This window comes from Microcaecilia unicolor, chromosome 6, assembly GCF_901765095.1.
Source record: "Microcaecilia unicolor chromosome 6, aMicUni1.1, whole genome shotgun sequence".
NCBI lineage: Eukaryota > Metazoa > Chordata > Amphibia > Gymnophiona > Siphonopidae > Microcaecilia > Microcaecilia unicolor.
In genome coordinates, this window is record NC_044036.1 from 291,110,687 (window position 1) to 291,135,294 (window position 24,608).

General features: G+C 43.1%; 1 protein-coding gene across 3 annotated transcripts in view; it reads right to left on the reverse strand.

Annotated features, from left to right (window-relative positions):
* The window catches only part of FUBP3 (far upstream element binding protein 3), a 93,711-nt gene that overhangs the window by 16,306 nt on the left and 52,797 nt on the right, over positions 1 to 24,608 (reverse strand). For all 3 annotated transcript variants that reach the window (XM_030207827.1, XM_030207828.1, XM_030207825.1), the window contains exons 5-10: positions 8,590 to 8,661; positions 4,377 to 4,434; positions 2,789 to 2,954; positions 1,549 to 1,647; positions 1,241 to 1,345; positions 613 to 715 (exon numbers count right to left, since the gene is read on the reverse strand). In XM_030207827.1, the coding sequence (XP_030063687.1) occupies positions 613 to 715; positions 1,241 to 1,345; positions 1,549 to 1,647; positions 2,789 to 2,954; positions 4,377 to 4,434; positions 8,590 to 8,661 (603 nt within the window). The remainder of the gene's footprint in view (positions 1 to 612; positions 716 to 1,240; positions 1,346 to 1,548; positions 1,648 to 2,788; positions 2,955 to 4,376; positions 4,435 to 8,589; positions 8,662 to 24,608) is intronic.

Below are 24,608 nucleotides of genomic sequence, written 5' to 3' on the forward strand. Positions count from 1 at the left end.
TTGGATTTTACTATTACAATTTATGGAGGTAGTTTTGTAAAGGTTTTCCCACACGTAAAGCTGGTTTTACAAGCGGAAAAAGTCTTTTAAAGAAAAGGCCATTAAAAATAAAATTCAAAAAATAAATCGCACAGCTGCACATGCACATATACAAATGCATGCCTATTACAAATATTACGTGTGCATCATGCACAGATATTCCTGGAGAGTCTGGGTGAAATGAACATATTTTATAAAATACATGGGTATATGTGTAGAATAAATACACACATTTACACCAACTTTGGAACTGATGTAACTGCATTTACACACTACTGCAGCTGGCTCTGGGACTCTATTTTATAAAGATACATAGGACTTCGCACATAGGCATCTTATAATCAAATTAGGCCATATGTGCTGTACATGGGATGTGATTAAATAAGAGTTGTGCTCCTCTACATCAGCACTCACCAATCTTTAGGGTGGCTGCTGAAAATATATAACTCTCCAAGCAGCCGCAGGACAATGGTGACCTATGTAGGGGTTGCAACCCCCAGTTTCAGAAGTTCTGCTCTACATGATTTGAAATAAATTTTATACATAAAAACAAAGGACAGAGAAGAGCCAAACCTGGTTTGAACTGAATCCTCACACAAGCGTCAGTCTGAATCTTTTTAATCATTTCTCCGTTTCTTCCTATTACAATGCCAACAGCAAACCTGGGCACAGAGACCTTGAGGGGAGAAGCGGAATAATGTCAGTGGAATATGCAAATACAAAAAAAAAACAAAACAAAAGAACAAAAAAAAACAAAACCAGAGCTCAGGGATTCCAGCAGATAAAAAGGGCAAGGTGGGAGGTCAAGGTAAAGTGTCATGACTCTTAATTATGGACCAAGCAACAAGTCAGTCCTCACATTAGCAGTAGCCATGTATTTCTATACTGCCACTGCCCACCCTGGAGTCGAAGTCACTGCGCACATGTTCTATCTTTGTTTATACCCTACACTGTCAATTAAAATGTTGTATTATGTATTGTGTTTACAATGTAAGTAGTATACTGTACCATACTTTGCATTGTTATTTGAATATTTTTACTGCTGTAATTGTCTATTGCTCATGTTTGATTTATTCTTATTGTACACCACCTTGAATGAATTCCTTCAAAAAGGTGGTAAATAAATCCTAATAAATAAATAAACACTTAATTATGGACTTCAAGCAACAAGTCAGTCCCCACATTAGCAGTAGCCATGTACCTCTATACTGCCTCCGCCCATCCTGGAGCCGAAGTCGCTGCGCACACCCCGGAAATCAGCCTGGTCCTTCTCTCTGATAATCTCCAGCACCAGCTCTCTTGCTTGCTGAAAGAAAACAATAATGTAAAATGCTATTAACTCTTTTGCGCCCATAAATGCTTAACTTATATGAGTTGCCATATGCCAATAAGGCACATGAAAGGGTTATAAGCATGAAAAAGTGTCACAATGTCAGCAATGCACGGCCCTTCCTTCTCCTTGTGAAAAACTGATACAAACAGCCAATGGACTCGTATGACACTGCATACCTGTACTTTAAAAGGATCTCCTGTGATACGCAGAGGTTTGTCTGCTCCTGTTGGTAATGGGCCATCTTGAATCATCATCATTTTCACGCCTGTCCTTTCCTGCCAAGAGCAGATAGCATTACAAAACAGGAAAAAAGTTGCAAGAGAAGCCTAAAGGTCAAAGCTCAAATGCAGCCAATGTTTGTGTTGCATTACTATTAATAGGGTTCAACAAATACTGGGTGTCAGCACTTCATGATGCCTAAATATTGAGCCTTGGCACCCAAGATTGTGTGTTCTTGAGTTGATTGCTGCCGCTGAAGAAAGAAGCACTGTAGGACACATGGCACTGGAACTCTGGGGCTAATTTGCAGAGTTGAAACTTTAAGACTAGCATGACTTCTAACACCATACGGCTCAAAACTAATGACAGCCCCGCCTGGAGAAGTCCAGCAGTGCTCCTTTCTTCAGATACCAAGAAGCAATGGAAGGGTAGGTTAAGCTGGTAGTCTAGTTCAGTGTGTGCCTTGGAGCAGAGGGCTGGCTGGGGCGGGGGGGGGGGGGGGGGGGAGGGTTGTGACTGACTTTGTTAGGAGGTAGGAGGACTGCTGGTAAGAGAAAGAATGGTGCGGGGGGGGGGGGGGGCAATCCACGGTAATTTAAGGTGCAGCAATCACGGGTCACTGATATGATGCAGACAACATGCTTATTAGCAGAGGGGTGAGGGTGCTACATTCCTCTGACAATGCATAATGGCACATTAAAGCCAGATTTATCAAGTTTTATTTAGAATGGGAAAACAGTAAATCAGGCCCTAAAGGAGCTGTGGTACATCTTTCTTTTGGTTTGGGGGTGGGGGGGTGGAGAGGGGCCCGGATTAGAGGGCACTGTGATAGATTTCAGTAGTCGGTTCTTAGATTTTTATAAAATTTGCCAAGGCCTGACTGTTAAACACTGCTCCAAGATCAAACCCCAGAGTGCTGAAATGCACCTGCCAGTACAACCCCTCCCTCCAGACGTGAGAACAAAGTTACCACCCTTCTCCCCTAAACATCCATCTCCTTATACAGGCAAATCATAGTTCTAGCTGCTCTCACGGCTTCACCCAACATACATAATAGGCTTGCCTATAACTGCTGAAGAGTGAAAGCAATGCTGCTTGGAGGCTTTAGTGAATCTTTTATTATAAACCTGCAGTATGACATGGACCTGGAGAGAAGCAGGAAGGGCTTGGTCCTTGCAGAGTGAACAGGAGCAGTACCTGAAGCTGTTTGATTGTCTCTCCTCCTTTGCCTATCACCAGGCCCACTTTGGATGCTGGAATTAATATTTCCTGGATTGTGCAGTTGCTGTCCATGTCACTGTGCAGAAATCCAGGCCCATTCCGACAGCGATCTACAATCTGTCCCAAGAGACGCTTTGCCTGCCTTTAGGATGGAAAGTAAATATTGGTAAACAGAAGCAGTATGATCTGAATACAGAGGGTGTAAACCTAACAAAAAAAAATAAAGTTATACACGCATCCGGTATGAGATTAATGCCATGAAATGTGTAGGACTGTGGCAGTGGTCAAACAGCATAAACTTTGGTGAGAAAACCACTGTATGAGACAGAAGGAAGAGTCCAACAGAGTTGATCTAACTGGGAAGCTGTGTATTTAGGATGCAACTGCTGACCATACTAATCATTTTGCATTTATTGCTACCTACTTCTTAATTATACCTCTATATTAAGGACTGAATAGCTGGGCCTATTATTCTAGATATCCAAGCCTAATACATTAAACACCTAGCATTTCACTAGTCCACAGTACATCAGCAAATATGAATCAATGGAAGGAAATGTGTGCTATACTAGCGTAGGAAGTACTGGTTATGAATTAGGATTTCTGTTAATTAGGCATTTTAATTACCATGAAAAAATCATGGGGAAGACAGAAAAACATTTGAGTCATGGAATTCTGATCCCATGGACCTAAGATGTACATAACATGTTCCGGGATCAGAATTTAGGGGTCATTCAGAATAGACAAGCTGCAGTGTGACACCTCAGATATGTCATGAGATGAGACTTCAGTCACCTGGGCATTCAAATTTTCACATTCTTCCACTGTATCTACATTCTGATGGCTCTTCTTTTAAAAGCCTAATGTCCAAGTAGTACAAAGGATTAGAATGATACATGTGTGAGAACACAGCAAAGGAAGTACAGCACTAGGACCAACCAAGTCAACAACCGCTCCATTTCAAAATATGACTTTAAAAGAAAAACACTTTCAGCAATGCTTTCTTCTGTGGTTTTGCTCATGATTTACTCCTGTTCTGAAAGCTCTTGTCAAAAAAAATCAAAGCTTTGGAATAACCTGGATAGAGTGCTGTCTTAAATCTGCTTATTATGACTTCTGTGCTCACATCAGCCTGGAAGAATTGAGGGGTTTTGAAAAATCTCCTGAGATAATGAAGCAGAGTGAATCCATCTATCTGCAGTGAGGCTGAGCTCTGGCTCCAGGAAGTGGCTCTAACAGCAGACTGGAGACAGCTGAAGAGCAAAGAGGGAGTACATAAAAAGTTTTTTCCCCTGGGGATTGGGATGCCTGTGCCTCAGGGAGCCTAGTGGTAAGAGCACAGAATTGTGAAAGCAGAGACCAAGGAATGAATTCCATCTCTGCCTCTTATCATCATGAACGAGCTACAGAGTTTCCTTCCACTTTTTGCTCTCCTGCTTATTTTTCCTACTTTGCTGCACACACTGTAAAGATCAGGTAACAAAAGACATGCAAATTAATTCCAGTAATTCCCATGGGGGATGCAGGAGCAGAGAGAGATCAAGGTGAAGTATAAGAAACTTACTCTATGCTCTCGGTGGTTCCAGTCAGCATACAGGGTCTCTCTGGCAGCCCACCACTGTCTGTAACCAAAAAAAGAGCAGGTTGAGTGTACGCTGGAGCACGACTCACCATATAGCCTCCTGTGGTCTCAAGGAAGAAGTATGGCTGCAGACTGAGGACCATGGAAGCCAGGGTTCAAATCCTACTTCTTGTGAGCAGTTTAGGTCATCCTCAATTGCCTCAGGTACAAACCTAGATTGCAAACCCTCTGGGGAAGGGACCTATCCAACCGTACCCGAATTTGTAGATTAGATTTAGAAAGACAGGCAATTAAATCTAAAATCCAAATAAAGGATTTAAAGTTTTGTTAGCCAGCAAAGAGCAGCAGGAAATCGCAGTGTATCACAAAAGAGGGGAAATACATGGCTGCCCTCAACCTGATGAAGAGACACTACAAACCTATCACCTGTTGGGTTTACTGGGGTCTTCTTTAACCAATTCTAATGGTTAGAACTAAACCTTGAAAACCTTTGAGATAAAACAAGAAACTCATTTTATTAGTTTCAGAGAGAAGATGAAAACAGTATTGTTTCACAGGGCTTTTACAGCATAGAAGACATGATTAGCATGAAGGGCAGGGCCAGCGTTAAGGGGGTGCATGCAAGGCAGATACCCTGGGCCTGTGTGATACAGCCCTACATCCCAAAGTCTACCTGAAACTGAAGATGATACAACCTGCTGGTAGGCTTTGGGATCGTCTCCTAAATTTCTTTCTGGGCCTCCACATGTTTAACACTGACCTTGATCAGGAGTAATGGACTGATTGTTTTATGGTAAATTTTATCTATGTTCTCTTGTAACTTGCCGAAGGAATATAACTACAAGCGGAAGATTATTATTATTTTTTCCTTTCCAACTTGAAGAGCGAGATTTTTAATCTCACTTTGTATGGAAGTTGTTCCATATCTCTAATCACCTTTGATGACTCTTTCTAGATCTTGTTTACAGGTGCTATGTTCTTTTTGAGATGAGGTGACCAGAGCTGCATACAGTATGCTACCTGTGGGCATGCCATGAATTCGTTATCAAGGTATAAGCTGAGAGAGGTGAAAAAGTTAAAGACTTTCTTAGACCAACAGACATTTAGAGTGGCAGTGCAGGCATACATCCTGTATTCATTGGATTAGTTTATATCAGGGCTGACTCCCGGGTTATCTGATGCTCCAGGCGAACAATCAGCATAACACAACAGAGTGGCTGTGGACCAAAGGCAACCTTGAAGCCAAATGTGGTTCTTAATAAAGACTGCTTTTCAATCCCAACTATGTAGTGACCCAACACGGTGCCATGTTTTGGCAGGAATACTGCATGCTTCGGGGGTCATAATACACTGTACAGCAATACAGATGTTAACTCCTGATGTGGTGCGGTAAGGAATTGGAGATACAGACAAAAAACCTGTGAAGAGTATGATTATCAAAGTAATCACAAACAGCAGTCTTCTTGAAATTCACAGCATTGCTTTGGCGTCAAGTACGCTATGAATTTCAAGAAGACCGCTGTTTGTGATTACTTTGATAATCATACCCTTCGTGGGTTTTTTTGTCTGTATCTCCAATTCCTTAATGCATCACCTTAGGAGTTAACATCTGTCATCTGTATTGCTGTACAGTGTATTGTGACCCTCAAAGCAGGAAGTATTCCCGCTGAAACACGGCCCTGTCAGGTCAGTACATAGTTGTGATGCTTAATAAAGACTGCTTTTTTTTTGGGGGGGGGGTCACATGATGGCATGTCAGCGAGTGGGTATCGGTGAGACGAGCTCCTGGGCCCCCATCCCTAAACTCCCTCCAATCTACTCTTTACCGGCACTAGAAGCCTGCGCATTCTACCTCTGTTTTGTCGCTTAATACTTGGACAGCAGGCTAGTTTATTTCTTTTTCACTGTACATGGCTGCCAGATCCCAAAGGCGAGTAAAAGATCTGTTGCATGCAACTTCTTCCAAGATGGCAACTGAAGAGTGTGATGGACCTTCCACAGTGAGCTCTGCTTAGGTGGCTGAAACTGTGATGGAAGGCAGGCTATCGATGCCTCCCTAGATAAGGGTCAGCAAACTATGACGGATAAACTAGATATTATGGACGGCCGGTTGGAAGCTTTACGAGGGGACTTTACATCCCAGTGTCAGCGGGTATCAGACATGGAAGACCATGTGCAGTAGCTGACTACCACCAATGCTGCTCTACAATTTAAGCTACAAGTGCTGGAAGAAAAAGTAGATGACATGGAAAATCACTCCCGCCTGACCAATTTGTGTCTGGTCGGCTTACTGGAGACAGTTTCTGATGCAGAGCTCTGCATTTGTTTGGAGACATGGCTGGCTGAGACGTTGCACTTGCAATCAACAGCAGGGCCACTTCATATTGAGCGAGCCCACCACTTGGGCGCCTGCAAATCTTTGGTGGACCATCTTAGAGTAGTAATTTAAACTTAATTATGCTCATAAGGTGGACATTCTTCAAGTCATTCATTCCCGTGGCCCACAGTACTTTGTTTTTAAGGTTCTTCTGCTCATATCTCTAACCTACGTCAGGCATATGCGCCAGTTTGTGCTCTTATAAGCACCATATGCAATTTGCCTTTACCTTGCTAGACTGAACGTTTTTACTGAGGGCAAACCACAGTTTGTTTCTTGTTTTTGATGAAGACTGCTTTTCAATCCCATTTGGCTGCACGGTTTTCTTTGGTCCACCCCTACTGTTGTGTTTTGCTGGTGTTGCTCGTAGGAGGTGTTTTCCTTTGGTGTTTTCTGCCAGGCAAACATTCAGCCATGCACCACTGACTCCTGCAGAGTGGCTCAAGGCCTTACCCCCAAACGCCAGCATTTCTTCTTCTCCTCCTCCACCCCAAGTTAGCCAGCATCTCCTCTCCGTAACCCTGCCCCCACATCCAGCATCTTATCTCCTCTTGCTTACCCCAGTCTTGTATTCAAGTATGCTCCCCCCTATTACTGCTGGCCCTGTAAGTCCTGTGGTACCTCTTCCTAGGCTGCTTTGAAGCTACTCCAAGCTGGTGAGAGGCTGTTCAGAGGTCCACACTCAAGTGCTGCCGCCTTCCGCCCTTCCCCCAGTTAGGGGGAGGGTAGGAACCAGCAGCACTTCAGAGGTGGCCTCTACTGAATGGCTATGCACCAGCTCAGAGTACCTTTGAAGCAGCCTGAGAGGGGGAGCAACAGCAGCAGGGGGAGAATTATGGACATGGAACCAGGGTAAGGAAGGGGGTATTAGATGAGGGTCTTCTTCCACATTGCTGCCCCCCCCCTTAAATGCTGCTGCCCTAGGCAGAAGCCTAGTCTTCAGCAAGGCCGGAACTGGGGCTACTATGTCAAACTGTTCAACGCTTGTAAGTGGTACAAAACCTGGCAGTGATGGCAACTGCTGAATGTACTCTTTTCAGGTATGTGCCTGGTGGGGGGGGGGAGGGGAAAAGTTGGTGGGGAGGTAGGGGCTAGAGGCACTAGACACTGGGGATTGTTTTCACTAGAGAGTCTAGGCTGGGGGGAGGGAAGCGGAGCACTAGACACCAGGGAATTTTTTTTATGGGGGGAGGGTGCCACAGGGGTTTTTGGTTATATTAGGAGGGGGACGACAGGAAGGTTTTGGATTGATTTGAGGATGGAAGGAGGAGGACTACACTACCAGGAAAATGGATTTCGGTCGGGTGCTCCCCCTAACCCTTTTTATGCTGCATGAAACTTGGCAGTAGATTTCTTGTGCTGTAGAGATCAACACACAAGTTATAAGCTAATCCGCATCAATGCAGAGAAGCTAATGGTCTATTTACCATGTATTTTAATATGCTGTGTGCTGATCTTTAACGCGCAATCCCAATTTAATCGCTGAACCCTTTCTGTATTGTGTGGCCCCTAATGACAAGTAGACCACTCGTTAACCACATGCCACAGCCCGTTGTAGCTTTCTGCATCACCCATTTGTGTGTACTGGAGATTGGTTTTTAATTGGGGGCCCGTGGGATTATGAAGTTTGTGTTTTGAATAGCAAATTAGTAGTCTTGTTTACAAATACTGTGGTAGAGAAGTAAATGAAATGATACAATGTTTCCATTGTGTACTTAAGTCCTTTAATGACTCCTAATGTTATTAAGTCACATTAATATAATGGACAGAGAGCCAGGGCAATTAGTCAGAGTCCAGCTCAGACTCAGTAGATCTTACCTGGTGCCATCTGGATCTTGCAGCCCGACTCAGCCTGGATCCGTGAGATTTGCTCCCCGCCCCTGCCAATTACTGAAACAAAGCAAACCACTTAAAGTTCATCCCTGATATCATATTCTTACAAATGGTTACCCTTGCCTGATACTTAAGACTCTGGCATTCTTTGAGCCCTAAGGAGCCAAGTACCTAAACAACCCTGCATCTGTTGCCCTAAAATAGACAAAACTCATGACATTGCTAAAAGCAGCCACTGCCCTAGAATCAGTGATCAAAATATCATGGAAACTCGACTCTTTTCTTGTTCCTAAAAGTAACCAGATAGAACAGATAAATATTATTTTAAGATTTGAAAATAAATAACTTTAGCTCAAAGATGTCAGGAATCATAACCATAACTTCTAGTTATATTCTATGAACGCGCTTATTAGCAGCGGTACCTGCAGATGAGAGATAGCAAACCTGCAAGCAGTGTACAGGAACACACACAATCAAGCCCTTACCTTTCTCTCAAAGTGCAAAGACAAAGAAGATCAATGAATAGAGGATTTGTAGAGGCTGGAGAAGATCTGGGAAAGGAGGAGAAGTCTGGATGCAAATGTAAGGGACAGGGAAGAGGAATGAAACAAATGCTGGCAGCAGATCATATTCCTACAGCCCTGAGAAATGGGTTTATGATTCTGAATGTAAGCTCCATTGATTTTTTGAGATCTACTGAGGAAATTTCAGAAAGGGAAACCTATCATGACAACAGGCCATAAGAGACATTACATTTTGAAATATTTGTGGGTATGACAAGCATGCATGCAAAATGTAAACAGTGCAACAAAGAAATGCAAGACCTGGTTGCCTAAATGAAACAGCATCATAAGAATTATTTTTATTTTTTTAGATTGTGAGGAGCATGTCTGAACACGCAAGTGTCAGTGAATTTTTGTTTTATTGTCTTCTCCTACTCTTTAGTGTTAGGCAATTTTGTACCTTCCCTTTGATGTTATTTTATGTATTTGTGAACTGCTTTGTTGTATTTTGATGAAACATGACATATCAAATGCAGGCAACCAACCAACAAGATCTTCCAGTTAGTAAGGAGAAATCAGGTCTTACCTGCTAATTTTCTTTTAGTCCCACCAGACCAGTAAAGAACCTGAGGATTGCTCCTGTCAACCAGCAGGTGGATAAAGAGAATACAGAGTTGTCTGTGCTACCCTAATAAGGGTACTGTGCAACTCTAGCCTGTCAGTAATTAGTCACAAAGCAATGTATACTCATCTATTCTTATGAGATACTGAATCTCATTCGTTCTCCACCTATCCACTATATAAATTCATATCTTTTTTTTTTTTTAATTTATATGAAGTCTTTATTAGTAAATGGAACATTCTTTCAACAGTACAGCTCATGGTTACATTACAACTTAAAACAACCACAACAGTTTAGCATATGATACATGTTGCCTCCGCTTCAGAGTATGAATGAGGTAATACTGATATCCTTCAGAACTTCAAGTTTTTTATAGTGTTTTTATATTATAAAACAAACAAACTTCACTTATTCCCCCCCTCCCCTTACCTCCCACCCTCTCCCAACCCGGACTGGTTATATGAATCTGTGGTACATTATGTATGAAGGAGAAAGGAGTCCCAAGTCAGGCGCCATCTATTGGTGTGACTGCTCCGCTCTGCAATAAGGCGCTCCATCTCACACACATATCTCAGCTTTCGAATCCACCGACTCAAAGGTGGAGTCGTAGTCTGTTTCCAACATGCTGCTATAACAATTCGAGCTGCACATGTAGCATAGCGCAGCAGTGTTTGTTGGTTAGCTAGGAGGCCTGCTGCTTTAGCGGAGAATAAGTAGATAGTGGGCAACCAAGGGATTTGTACCCCCAACCACAGTTGCAGCCTGCTATGAACCGCTTTCCAAAAAGCCTTTATTTTCTTGCAATGCCACCAAATGTGACCCATGGTTCCCTTCACTCCACATCCTCTCCAACACAACCCAGATAGGGTAGGGTAGATACGCTGCAAGCGCTCTGGTGTCATGTACCACCTAAATAGAACTTTAATGGCATTCTCTTTAAATGGAACATGAGAGGATACCCTCGCCACAGCTTGTTCCATCCTCTCCCATGTCCCCTCCTCTAGTTCAATACCCAAGTCCCTCTGCCAGTTTTTCCTATGGAGTGTGTAACGGGGTGATTGCTGAGTGATAATGTGGTGTATGCGAGATATCAGCCCTGTAGTCGTGCCCGACCCCTCACAAATTTGCTCGTGAGTTGTTTGCTTCCTGCGCAGTACATCCTGCACCGCTTTTGTCTTAAGAAAGTGAGTCAGTTGGAGATATGCATATTTGTCAGACACCAGTGTCGGGAACTGTTGCTGGGCTTCTGCAAAAGTCAGAATAGTTTCCCCATCCATCAGCTGCCCCCATGTTCGCAATCCTCCCTCATACCAACCTGTAAATATACCCCTCTCTGTCCCCGGGATAAATAATGGGTTATATGCTATAGGGGAGAGGCGCGTCAGTAAGCAGCTGCGTTGTGGAAACAGACTGTCCCAATTGTCCATAGTTACGTATATGGAAGGGCATAGCCCATCTTCTAGACACCTAAGGGACCGCGGTAGCCACATTAATGCCCCCAGCGGTCTGTCCCCCAAGGTAAACTGTTCCAAGTCCACCCATTGCCGGTCAGGATAGGACTGAAACCATTCCACAGCAGCTCGCGCCTGAGATGCTCTATAGTACCAGGCTATGTTAGGGACCCCGAGTCCTCCTCTTTTTCTATCCTGATACAGGAAGGCCCTTGCTAGTCTTGGACGTTTGCCAGCCCAGATGAATCGTACAATACGATCTTGTAGAGCAGCAAGAAATTTACGGGGCAACGAGATCGGAAGAGCCTGGAATAAATACAGTAAGCGTGGTAATATATTCAGTTTAACTGCGGCTATTCGGCCCAGCCAGGAAAGCGTAATATCCCCCCATCTCTCCATGTCAGCGGATAGAACTCGGCCCAGTCCCTTGTAATTTGCTGTAAAGAGGTCAGGTAGCCCAACCGTTATGTTCACCCCCAAGTATCGTATGCTCCCACTAGCCCACCTAAAAGCATACGTATCTTTTAAGATTTCGACCTGATCTTCAGGTAGAGTTACATTTAAAGCCTCAGATTTCGACATGTTTACTTTAAAGCCAGAGAGTATCGAATACTGCTCAATGGTTTTCAAGAGCTCAGGGAAAGATGTTAAAGGTCGAGTAATAAACAATAGCACGTCATCTGCAAAAAGGGCGAGTTTGTGTGCCCTCCCCGCTATTGTAATACCAGTGATTCCCGGATTAGATCTGATCCTAGAAGCAAAAGGTTCCATAACCATGGCAAACAACAACGGGGAGAGCGGACATCCCTGTCTAGTGCCTCTATGCAAGTTAAAGAAATCGGAGTATCCTCCGTTTAATCTGATACATGCTTTAGGTGAGGCATAGAAAGCTTGAATCCATCTACAAAATTGGGGGCCTATCCCAAAGGTCTCCATAACCCTATACATGAATGGCCAGTGCACCCTATCAAAGGCCTTTTCAGCGTCTAAACTAAGAAGGCACATTGGCTTATGCAATCTTTTTGCTAAATACATTAAGTCTACCACTCTTCTCGTATTGTCCATTGCTTTTCTGTAGGAGACAAAGCCCACCTGGTCAGGATGGATAATCGCTGGCAACAAGGGGGCTAGTATAAATTCATATCTTAAGAATAAAGAATCCTAGAAACATCTGAACAAGAGAAGAACCTGAACTCATAAATGTAAAAGATAAAAAGCAGAAAGAAATTACAGCTACTAAATTATCCATGTTTACTTTGATTTAGGGAGGGAATGTAGACTAGTCTGGTGGGGCTAAGGAAAAGAAAATTAGCAGGCAAGACCTAATTTCTCTTTCCTTAGTGTCTTCACCAGACCTGCTCAGAACCTATGGGATGTAGCAAGGCAGCACTTAAGATAGGAGGGATCCGGAAACCCCAGCCCTGAGCATTGACACTCCAAAATTAGCTTCAGCTCTTGCTCCCACATCCTATCTTTAGTGTTTTGCAAAAGTATAAAGCAAGGACCAAGTCGCAGTACAACAAACATCACCCAGGGAAACTGCCCACAATTCAATGCAAAAGTCAGTCTTTCCCCTCATTGAGTGAATCCTCAATTCTCTAGAGGATTGTTTCCCTTTAAGAACGCATACAGAAGAAATAATTTCTTTTAGCTAGCAAGCAATAGTAGCTTTTGAGGTTGATTCACTTTTCCTAGAGCCTCCAAAAAGAAATAACTTTTCTTATCTAAAAATCATTTGTAACCACCAAATGTCTCATTAGCTCTTGGGTAAATAAATATCCAAGAAACACAAGGTCTTACATCCATCTCCACAGTCTTCCTTCTGAAAGGAAGGAAGAGGTAATACATGATTCATATGGAATGAAGAAGCCACTTTCAGAAGAAAGGAAAGAACAGCTCTGATCAAGAATCCAGCTTCAGCAATTATGGACATGGTTTCTACATGATAGGGCCTACAACTCATAGAAATTCCACAGGCCGAAAAAATGGCTAATAAGAAAACTGTCTTAAAGGTGAGATATTTGTTTTCTTCAAGGATTCTAAGCTCTATGGCTCTAAGAACTAAGTTGAGGTTCCAGACTGGATAAGCAGCCTGAACCGGAGAGCAGAGATGGTTAACATCTTTCAAAAAATGTACTACATCTGGATGAGCAACTGAGGAGAATATTTACAAAAAGGCCTCAAAAACAGGCAACAGCTGCTACTTATACCTTAAGGGAACTAAATGATAAACCCTTCTTGAGACCTTCCTGAACAAAGGCAAGGATATTAGCCACTGACGTATGGAAGGGAGAAAGTGCTCTCTCTAAACACTAGCCCTCAAAAGCAAGCCTACCAGAGCCTGACAGACGACTTCTTTGCTGCATGTTGAAGGGACTAATCTGCAGGCAAATGAGGTCTGCATATCAAGCCCTCTTGAGCTATTCTGGCGTGGCCAGAACAACTGGTCCACATTGAAAAGCAAGTCTCCAAATTATTCAGCCTATCACTGAGAGTGGTGGAAAAACATAAAAGAGTCCCTTCTGTGACACTACTGAATCAAGGTCTCAAGACCCTCCAATCCACATTCCCTGAGAAGACTGCAGAAATGAGGCACTCTGGAATTCAAGCTGGTGGTCATCAGATCCATGACCAAAGGCCCCACTGATACGTAGGAATGTAGCACTGGTCAACAACACAACCTCTGGCCAGAAGGTCAAATGCTGTCACTGATAGCTCCCACTTCCTTGGCTCCAGATGTGCCTGCTGAGGAAATCTGCTCTGCTCTCTGGAGATGTGGGTACTATTAGGGCTATTAGGTGCTTCTTTACTCACCAGAGAAGTAAACTCACTTCTCAACTACTATTACTACAGTTCTTTTGCCTCCGTTGATGTATGCCACTAAAGTTGCATTACTGGAGAACACTCTCACTGTTTTCCCCTGAAGCCAGTTAAGAAAAGTGGGAAGTGCTTTCCAGGCAGCCCCAAATTCCAGCTGATTCATCAACCCAGCCACCTCAGTCAATGTCCATTTGCCTTGAGCCATTTGATTCTGGCATCTGTTATGATTGGTCAGAGGAACCAATTCCATACATTTTAGGAGGTTGTGGGATTGAAGCCACTATCTTCATGCTGATCTTTGCTTGACTTGTCCTGTGATATTTGTAACTCTGAGAATGTGAAGAACATTGACTGAGTAGGGAGCTCTGCAGGGGTCTCATAAGCCCACACCCAAGGAACTAGATCTATTGCTGCTGCCATCAACCCCACTTAAGCCTGCTGCTTCAAAGGGAACTTGATCTGGGATTTAAACTTTAACATCCTTTGTCATGAAAGGAACATCTTCCCTTTTTGAGTATTGAATAGAGAGCACAAGTATTCCAGAGAACGAGAAAGAATCAACTTGTTCTTGCTGAGGTTAGCACCCAACCTAGAGACTGCAGGAACGTAACACTTTGGATGTTGCTTGAACACTTTCTTGTTGCACGCTGGCCCTGATCAACTAGTCATCTAGATAGGGATGAACTCTGACTCTCTCCTGATGAAGGAAAGCTGCCAGAACTATCATCATTTTTGAAAAGTTCAGGGTGGTGTGTCTAGACCAAAGGGAGATTTGAAACTGGAAATGTCATCCTAGAATCACGAACTACAGGAATTTATTGGATGAGGGAATCAAATTGGAATATGGAAGCAGTCTTCTTTGAAGTCCAGAATCTGGAGGAATTCTCCTGGAAAACTGGACCTGCAAGGTCTCCAATCTGAAATGGAGTACCACAAAAGCATGCTTTACTTCTTTGGAATCTAGTATAGGTCATAAGAACCACTCCTTCTTAGGGACTACAAGGTAAATGGAATATCTACTTAGGGACTACAAGGTAGATGGAATACCTACCTATGCTGCACTTTCTTTCTCGGGAACAGGCACCATGGCCCCTAGATAAAAGTGGTTCTAGGTGGTGGTTTGTACAGCTTCCCTTTTTATGGGAATTTGACATGAAGATTCCAAGAAAATTTGCAAGGGGCAGGAAAACTCTAACTTGCAAGTGAACTTGATCATGTCCAAAACCCACTTGTTGGATGTGACCTCAGTCCATTCCTTGAAGAATCTGGATAGATGCATGCTTATTTGTAACACTGGGAAATTGGCTATGGCCCATTATTGAGATTGACAAGTGGCCCCTGGAGCATGGCTTGTTCGGTTCCTGTCGTTTCTGTCTCCACAAAAGAAAGACTGCCTTGTCTGGACATGTGAATGTTGGAAGGAGCCGTAAAGTCCTGCCATATAACTCAACACAAGAGGTCTAGAAGACAATTTAGGCTTATCTTCTAACAATCTCTCAGGTTTAGCCTCACCCAAACCTTTTATTAGCTTCTCTAAAGCCTCTCCAAACAGCAATTTCCCTCTGAAAGTAAGTTTGCTAAGATAAGCCTTAGCAGCGGTATCTGCAGACCAGTTTCAGAGCCATAGGAAGCATTTGGAGATACCGATACTGTCATCAGTCTAGTCCAAAGTGTGCAGTGGGTCATAAACAGCATCAGCAATATAAGCCAATCCTGCTTCAAGGCGAACTATATTCTCAGGAACTTGAATTCCCAGTTCCTAATCCATAGCTTGACTCTGCTGAACCTAGCAGAAGCAAGCCCTTGCCACATAAGCGCTACATTGAGCCACCTGAAGACCCAAGACAACCACTTCAAAAGATTGCTTCAAGGAAGTTTCCACTCTGTGGTCCTGGAGAAGAGTGGAACCACCTTTCACAGGGACGGTAGTTTTCTTAGAAACCACCATTACTAAGGTATCCATCTCGGGCTGTTTAAGCTTTTCTTCTTGCTCCAGGACTAAACAATAGAACTTGGACATAATTCTGTCCACAAGGAGCCCTACTTCAGAATAGTCCTCTTCAGCTGCAACCAAAGCTAGTGATTTTGAGACCCAATCCTCCAGGGGGTCCAGTCTAAGGTGCTTTTCAGACCTTGCTCCCTCTGATGTTAGAAAAAATATAAAGAAAAAGAGATTTCAGAACCCTGTGCTCTTTAATAAGCCTGATGGACCAACAATATAAAATCTTCAGAGAAGGGACTCCCACCCCGAGGACTCAAACAGGAAGCAGAACTGCCACCTTAGTATGGATTCAAGTTAATCTGAAGAAACCTTGCAGTCTTAGCAACCAAGCTCAAAACACAGCAAAGGTGCAGGGAGATAAAATGGCCCCTATTCCCAGAGTTTTGGAGGCAGAACCGCGGGATTACCCTGCAAACCGACAGGTCTTCTTGCTGAGGCAAACTGAAAAGCGAATATTTCCCAGGTGATACCCAAGGGGCTCTTCCTGTGCTCAGATTGAGTTAAAAAAGAAGTTACATATTGGCTGCTGCATCAAGAGCAGTTATTCACTCTTTCAACAGGTTTTACTGTGACACTACTGGAAACCCAGCCTGATGAGGTACCACTGCAGTGCTGAAGCCACAGTCTCAGACAGAAAACATTCCTGCCCTTAAGGTCCACCAAAAGAATTAGGAGAACTATAGTGGCTTAACTGGGCTTATCATAGGAACCCCAACAGGACTGTTGCTGTATCTGCTGAGAAAAAGTGAAGTTCTCCTTGTGCCAGTGCCTCTATTTTTTCAACTCAGTTTATTGCATTTTTTTCTCTTTTTCTGGCTGACACAGCAGAAGGAGGGATGGGGGGGATCTCTCTGAGCAATTCCCCAGGAAAACTACATCTAATGTGGATAATCACCTCCTGCTCTACTAAATGCAGATCAGGCAACGAGCTGCACAGCACAACCATCACCATCTGCTGAAGACAGACAAATACTGTCATACTGGAGCTGAATAGTGTCCTTATAGGGAACACATGCAACCATCTATTCTTTGACTCTATCTGCTGATCAATGGGAACAACCTATAGGTTCTGGACTGGAGAGGCTAAGGAAATATTTATCTTTCTTAAGGACTGCCTGTCTTCCCTACTCAGCTTTTGGGTGGGCTTCTGAAATTACTACTTGAATTCTCATGTGTGAACTATAGCTACTTTACAGAGCTATCATGTTTAATTTATTATCTTATTTATATTCCACATTAACATAAGAAAAGTTATGCTGAGTCATACTAAGGTCCATTAAGCCCAATTTCCTGTCTCTAACAGTTGACAGACCGGGTCACAAGTACCCAGCAGATCCAAAAAATAGATCTATTTCCTATAGTTCACTTCCAAGGATGAGCAATGGCTCTTCCAAGTTTACCTGGCTAATAATTTTTTTAATGGACTTTTACTCCAAGGACTTGTTCAATATAGAACTGTTTAAACAAGACTGATCACCTTGACCATATCCTTTGGTAAGAGATTCTTCAGCTTAACTGTGTGCTGTGTTAAAAAAAAATTGTTTTTTTTTTATCTACTGGTCATTAGTTTCATAGAATGTCCTCTTGTTTTTATATTGTCTGACAATTTAAACAACCATTCAGCAGCAGCAGACTGGCTAACCTACTGAAGCAGGCTTTAAACTAGAATCGTTGGGGCAGGGTGATCAAAGCCCTCAGGTAAGTACAAGCCTTCAGGTAAGTGAAGCATTAAATATCTCAACACCAATGGGAAAAAGGGGCAACAGCTGGAAGTAGTATAGATTAATGCCTGAAGAATGGGGAAATAAGGTTTTAAATCTTGAGGCTGTGATAGAAGCAGCTCAATCACAAAGCCATAGCTCACAGAGAACCATGACTGGGATATAGTTATACTAGGATATAATCTAGTTATACCGGGATATAATTTGTTCAGGAAAGACAGGGTAGGAAGAAAGGGAGGGGGAGTGGTATTATATGTTAAAGATAATATTAAAAACACACAATTGCAGGACTTATAGCAGACTTGTCCATCCTTTTTCATTCGGGGGCCACATTTTATATTTTGTAATATTTGGAGAGCTAAAACACGAACCATCGTATTTTGCCACATGTTTCGTCAAATAGTGGCAAAGTACAACAGTGCACTGTTCCCTTTCCAGTCTTAACTCAGTCTCTCTCTCTCATGTACCCTCCAAGCTTTCACCCCAGTCTCTCTGTCTCATGTAACCCCGTCCCCCAGTCTTCACTCAGACTCTTTACCTCACCTGCATAAGAAACAGTGGGATTGCTGCTTCCCCACCGTGACACCGCTCTCTGCAAACTTGGGCCATGTGATGCTGGAAGTTCAGCTTGGTCTCGCAAGACTTGAAATTGCAAGAACATCCTAAACTTCCAGCACCACATGGCTCAAACTTACAGAGAGCTGAGTTATGGTGGGGAAATAGGAATCACTCTGTAAGCATCATAAGAACTGCCAAGCTTCCGAGGGCCAGAAAAAAAGTACCTGGTGGGACGAATTCTGGACTACGGGCCATAGGTTGGACAAGCCTGAACTACAGGGTCAAGAAGAGGCACTGTGGGTCAATCTGGAAACAGGGAAAGGCAAATCTTAGGCAGGGAGATCCTGGATTCTCTACAGTGAGGGACAATTCCAGCGGTTGGTAACAGAACCCATGCACTAGAGGACTTACTGCTTAATGGGGAGAGTGTTTCTGATGTTATAGTAGGTGATCATCTGGCATCCAGTGTCCACCAAATGGTGTCATTTAATATTAAGATAGCTATGGAGAGGGTTCATTCAAAAGTGAACGATTCAGACTTCAAAGAAAATAACTTTAATCAGATGGGGGCTACCTCAAGGAATTGCTGTCTGGATGGGAACATCTGGAAGAAATTGGAAAGCACTGGGCAAAAATGAAAGCTATTTGAAGGGCAACAAACCTTTTGTAAGGAAAGTAAATAGAAGCAAGAGGAAAAGGAAGCCACTTTGGTTCTCAAAAGTAATAGCTGAAAGGGTAAGGAAAAAGAGGTTAGCCTTTATAAACTACAAGAGATCGCAGAAAGAGGAAGACAAGCAACAATATCTGGAAAAGCTAAAAGAAACTGGTATAGTAGTCAGGAAAGCAAAGATGAAAATGGAAGACAAAATAGCCAATACCGTAAAATGGGGGACAAGATATTTTTTAGATATGTTAGTGATTGGAGGAAGTGCAAAAGTGGCATTGTGAGACTGAAGAGGAGGAATATGTAGAAGCTAATAAAGATAAGGTAGAGTTCCCTAACAAATATTTCTGTTCTGAGTTCACAGCTGAAAGACTGGGAGCAGGACCGCAGAAGACAAACTCAAATAGGAACGGAGGGGTGGTAGTCACTGAAGAATTTTCAGAGGACTATGTTTGTAAGGAGCTGAATGGCATACAGTATATACTTGAATATAAACAGAGATTTTTGGGCCCCAAAAAATGGGGGTCTCGGTTTATATTTGAGTCTTCACCCGATGACTGATGCTTTTGTCCTCCCCTTCCCACCTGATAACCAGCACTACTGTCCCCATATCATTCACCGTTCCCTCCTCTCCCTGAGGAATCCTGCCATAGCCGGCTCTGCCCCCAACTGGAAACACCCACATCTCACTCACTCCCTCTGTGGTAAAAGCAGCCCCCCCTTCCAGAACCATCATAGGCCCCTCCCACAGGCCTACCTTACAGCCCTGGTGGTCCAGTGGTGAGCTGGGATAGGAGTGATCCCACCTACGCTCCTGCCCAAGCACTCTCGCTACCAAAAATGGCTGCCACAAGTTCCCATGGCAATCTTGCAAGACTGCCATTGAAACTTGCGGCAGCCATTTTCAGTAAGGATACTGCACAAGCATAAGCGTAGTAGGATCGCTCATGCCCTAGCTCACCACTTGTCCACCAAGGATGTACGGTAGGCCCAGGGAGGGGCGTGCTCTTTACAACGGAGGGAGTGAGAAGTGGGATTTGCCATGAAGGACAGAGGAAGAGAAATGTTACCAGTGGTGTGCCGCAAGGTTCGGTTCTTGGGCCAATTCTTTTTAACATTTTTGTAAGCGATATTGCTGAAAGGCTGTCTGGTAAGGTTTGCCTCTTTGCAGATGATACCAAAATCTGCAATAGGGTAGACACCCCTGATTGTGTAGATAACATGAAGAAGGATTTAGCGAAGCTAGAGGAATGATCTAGAATTTGGCAGCTTAGATTTAATGCTAAAAAATGCATGGTCATGAATTAGGGCTGCAAACACCTGAGGGAATGGTACAGTTTAGGGGGGTGAAGAACTTTTATATATGAAAGAGGAGCAGGACTTGGGTGTGATCATATGTGATGATCTTGAGGTGGCCAAACAGGTAGAAAAGGCGACGACAAAAGCTAGAAGGATGCTTAGGTGCATAGGTAGAGGAATGGCTAGTAAGAAAAAAAAAAAAAAGAGGTGATGATGCTCCTGTATAAGTCTCTGGTGAGACCTCATTTAGAATATTGTGTACAATTTTGGAGACTGCACCAACAGGATGGAGTTGGTCCAGAGGGTGGTTACTAAAATAGTCAGTGGTCTTCATCATAAAGCTTATGGGGACAGACTTAAAAGATCTCAATATGTATACTTTGTAAGGAAGAAGTGATAGGGGAGATGTGATAGAGACATTTAAATACTTGTGTGTTATAAATGCATAGGAGGCAAATCTCTTTCAAGTGTAAGAGCTCTGGAATGAGGAGGATAGGATGAAAGTGAAAGGGGATAGACTCAGAAGTAACCTGAGGAAATATTTCTTCATGGAAAGGGTGGTAAATTCACAGAACGATCTCCCGGTGGAAGTGATGGAGACAAAAACAGTATCTGAATTCAAGAGAGCTTGGGACAAGTACATAGTATCTCTATGGGAGAATAGATGGCATGGACAGGCAGAATGGATAGGCCATATGCCTATATTTTTCTCTGTTTCATTCCCTATTGAATCACTCCTCCCCAATCACAATTTTCACATCTATCATATTTCTTCTGTTATTTTTTTCATACAGAGCCATAACCTGTTTAGCTTTTCTTCAAAAAAGAAGTGCTCCACCCCCTTTATCATTTTTGTCATGCTTCTATGAACTCTATGTAGTTGCACTATAGACCTATACACAGGTATAACGATATTCTCAGTTTTGTTTTCCATCCCTTTTTGGATAATTTTGTGTTTTGTTTTTTTTTTACAGCAAGGCAGACTGGGCTGAAACTTTCATGTACTTTGTACTTGTAGTTGGGATTATTTTTTGTATGGGCATCACTTTGCACTGGTCCATGTTAGATTTCATCTGCCATTTAGATGCTCAGTCTCTTAGTCTTACAAGATTCTCCTGCAAATGCTCACAATTCTCTGCCATTTCAAACTTTGAATAATTATGTCATTCACAAATTTTATGTTTAAATCTTTTTTGTTGAAAATTGCCTCAAAAAATCCAGACAGATTTACAAGAAGATCTTGAAATTGACAACGTATGTGTGACAAACTAATTGAATCCCACCAACCTCCCCACCTTCCCTGTGAGAATTATAATCAGACAATAATCGCCAGAGACTAGGTCATCTAATTCATTCACTAATTTTATCACCACAGTCAACATTCCCATTTCCAGATCATTTATGAGTATATTAAACAGCACAGATCCTTTACCATGTGAATAACTGACCACTTTAGCCAGTTTGTAGTCCACAAAACAGTACTGTCTACTATCCTATGCCTCTATTTTCTTAAGGAGTCTTTCAAGAGATACTTTGTCAAACCACTTATGAAAATTCAAATACACGGTGTCAAACAATTTACAATTACCCACATTTTTTTACACCCTCAAAAAAAAATCTAATAAATTGGTGAGGCAAGACTTGTCTTAGCTCGTTGGTTCACTCCCATTAAGCCATGTCATAAGAACAGCCATACTGGGTCAGACCAGTAGTTCATCTAGCCCAGTATCCTGCTTCCAACAGTGGCCAATCCAGGTCACAAGTACCTGGCAGAAACCCAAATAGTAGCAACATTTCATGCTACTGATCCCAGGGCAAGCAGTGGCTCCCCCCATGTCTATCTCAATAGCAGTCTATGGACTTTTCCTTTAGGAACTTGTCCAAACTTTTTTTTAAACCCAGATACGCAAAGACCTTCTTCACAATGGGAGAAAAATTCTTTGTTTTCAAGATTATTCCTCTGGTGTCTAGGCTCAACGTAAAGCCCTTGCCTCCATCTGTTCAGTCCTACACGCCAAACAAACAAAACTTGCACTGTTGTAACTAGCGGAATTGCGGGTCTCCCACAATGGACAACAAACTCTTTACTGATGTAGCAGCAGCCCAGGATTTTTTGAATGGTTTGGAGGGCGGAGCAGTGGCACCATGACTATCGGGCACATGGAGGGGCTTACTGGAAAGTCTGGCTGCCTTGGTACTGCCCTTCTGTTTGGTATCTCTACATTTGTGCTTTATGACTTGGGCACCCTATAAAAGGTATTTCTCCCTCTTTAATTCCGACAGCTGCAGCCATAGTCTCATCCGGGTGTTTGGACGGTAAATGGCCGGACCCAACTTCATATAGGATGTCTGTGACTGTATCTACGTAACACCTCAATGGAGCAACTGAATGCGCTTTTTTTTATTTTGCTGGCGATCATCACATGTGGGGGATCTTCTTTACATGTATTGTGTGGACTAATGTTGGGACTTTCCCTTTGTCCTTTGCACTGAGGGATTTGGCTCCCATGTGCCTGAATTTTCATATCACAAGCTCTCCTGCACATAGGTGGTCTGCCTGCTTGTTTCCCTTTGCAGGCCTCTGAATTAGTGCTTTTCTTTTTTCTTCTCTTTCTTTACATATTGTATTTAAGGGGTATATTCTTTCTTTAGCGGCGGCTAGCTACGATACAGCGTCACTCGTGACTTGGCCTCTATGATGGGCTGCTGGATGTGGAAGGTGGATGGGGTAAAGTGAGGGGTTGGGGGGTTCTGGTGTCACCTACAGGAGCTGCAGAGGTTGGGATATTGGAGGCTGGGACAATATCCCACCATTAAGACTTGTGGAATTCTGTTACTGATGCTATACCCTAAGGGGATCACTTAATGGTGTTCAAAGTTGTTTCCTGAACGTAGTGGGGGGGGGGGGGGGGGCATCAATTCTCCTATTAAGCAGAAAAAAATCTGCATAGTCTGCACAGGAAACATGCCACCATTACCATACTTCAGAAAACCCACTTGTCGGCAGGGTAGCATAAAAAACTAAGGACTTGGTGGGTCAGTTCCTATGTGGAGGCTCCAGCTCAGGGGGGAAAAAAAAGGTGTTATTTTATTTCATAAATCCATACAGGTTCAAGTGCAGTCTTTTGTGGTGGACCTGAATGGCTGTTATATACAGGTCATCGTGAATAGAACGCCTTTGCTTCTATGCAATGTATACGCCCCCAGTGTCTACAATAAACATTACATTTTTTTTCAATGTTTAATTTCCTTAATTCATTCTACATTTCACACAGTGCTGTTGGTGGGAGGAGATTTCAATATTGTGGCAGATCCCGATCTGGATAAAACCTTTAAGTCTCAGAGGGAATGCCAGAATCCCACTAGGGGGAACCCTTTATTATGTGCAACTTTGGATATCATTGATGTATGGTGCACCCTCCATCCTAGGGTCCATGACATTACCCATTTGTATCGGGCTCATATGAACCATTCAAGGATTGACTGGTAGACCATGTCTTATTTTCCTCTGTAACAGGGGCTGCTACTGATTCCATTGCAATCATGTAGTAATTTGGGTGGAGCCGGGTGGCGAGACAAATCTTGGTGTTTCCCTTTGATCTATATACTGATACCATATTTTTGGATTATTTACGTACTAAATGGGTGGACTATAAACATTTTAATAGCCCACATGCATCCGAGCCTATTCTATACTGGGAGGCTGCTAAAGCAGTGTTATGGGGTTATATTTTGGCTTATAGCAGTTTTAAGAAAAAAATGAAGGGATCAGGCCATTTTATTCTTAGAACGTCAGCTAATGAGGTTAAGACAACATTGTAGCATTCGTCCTACTCATTCCTTACGAACACAACGTTTGGCCACCCAAACTGCATTGAACGAACATACCATCAGAGGGTCAAGAAATTGGCAGTTTATTATCAATCCTATCCACAAGGGGCTCACTCAGGACAAATTACCTTTTATATTCTGCTATGGCTGCTTACCTTCGGGACAAACTTCCAAGCGGGGTGACCCTTGCACCGCCTCCAAACGGGATTACCTCTCCACGCAAGTATGCAATTTAAATATCCTGCTAGCTCCTCCCATCATAACAGGACCACTCCTACACCCATTCTACTTCAAGATTAAGGCCCCCCGGGGCCACCGTACCCCATGCAAAAATGAAGCGTTGTTCCATATTAAACAGTTGCATGCTAATGTCACCTCCTCTACAAGAAAGGGCAACCTGGCTTAACACTACACACTGTAAAGTCATTCAAAGTAAGTCCCTGCTATCAATGTCAGCTTTATAAACATGGTCATACCACAGGCAAACTCTTGGCTAGATTAGCTAACCCTAAGGCTTCCTCTTCTAGGCTCCT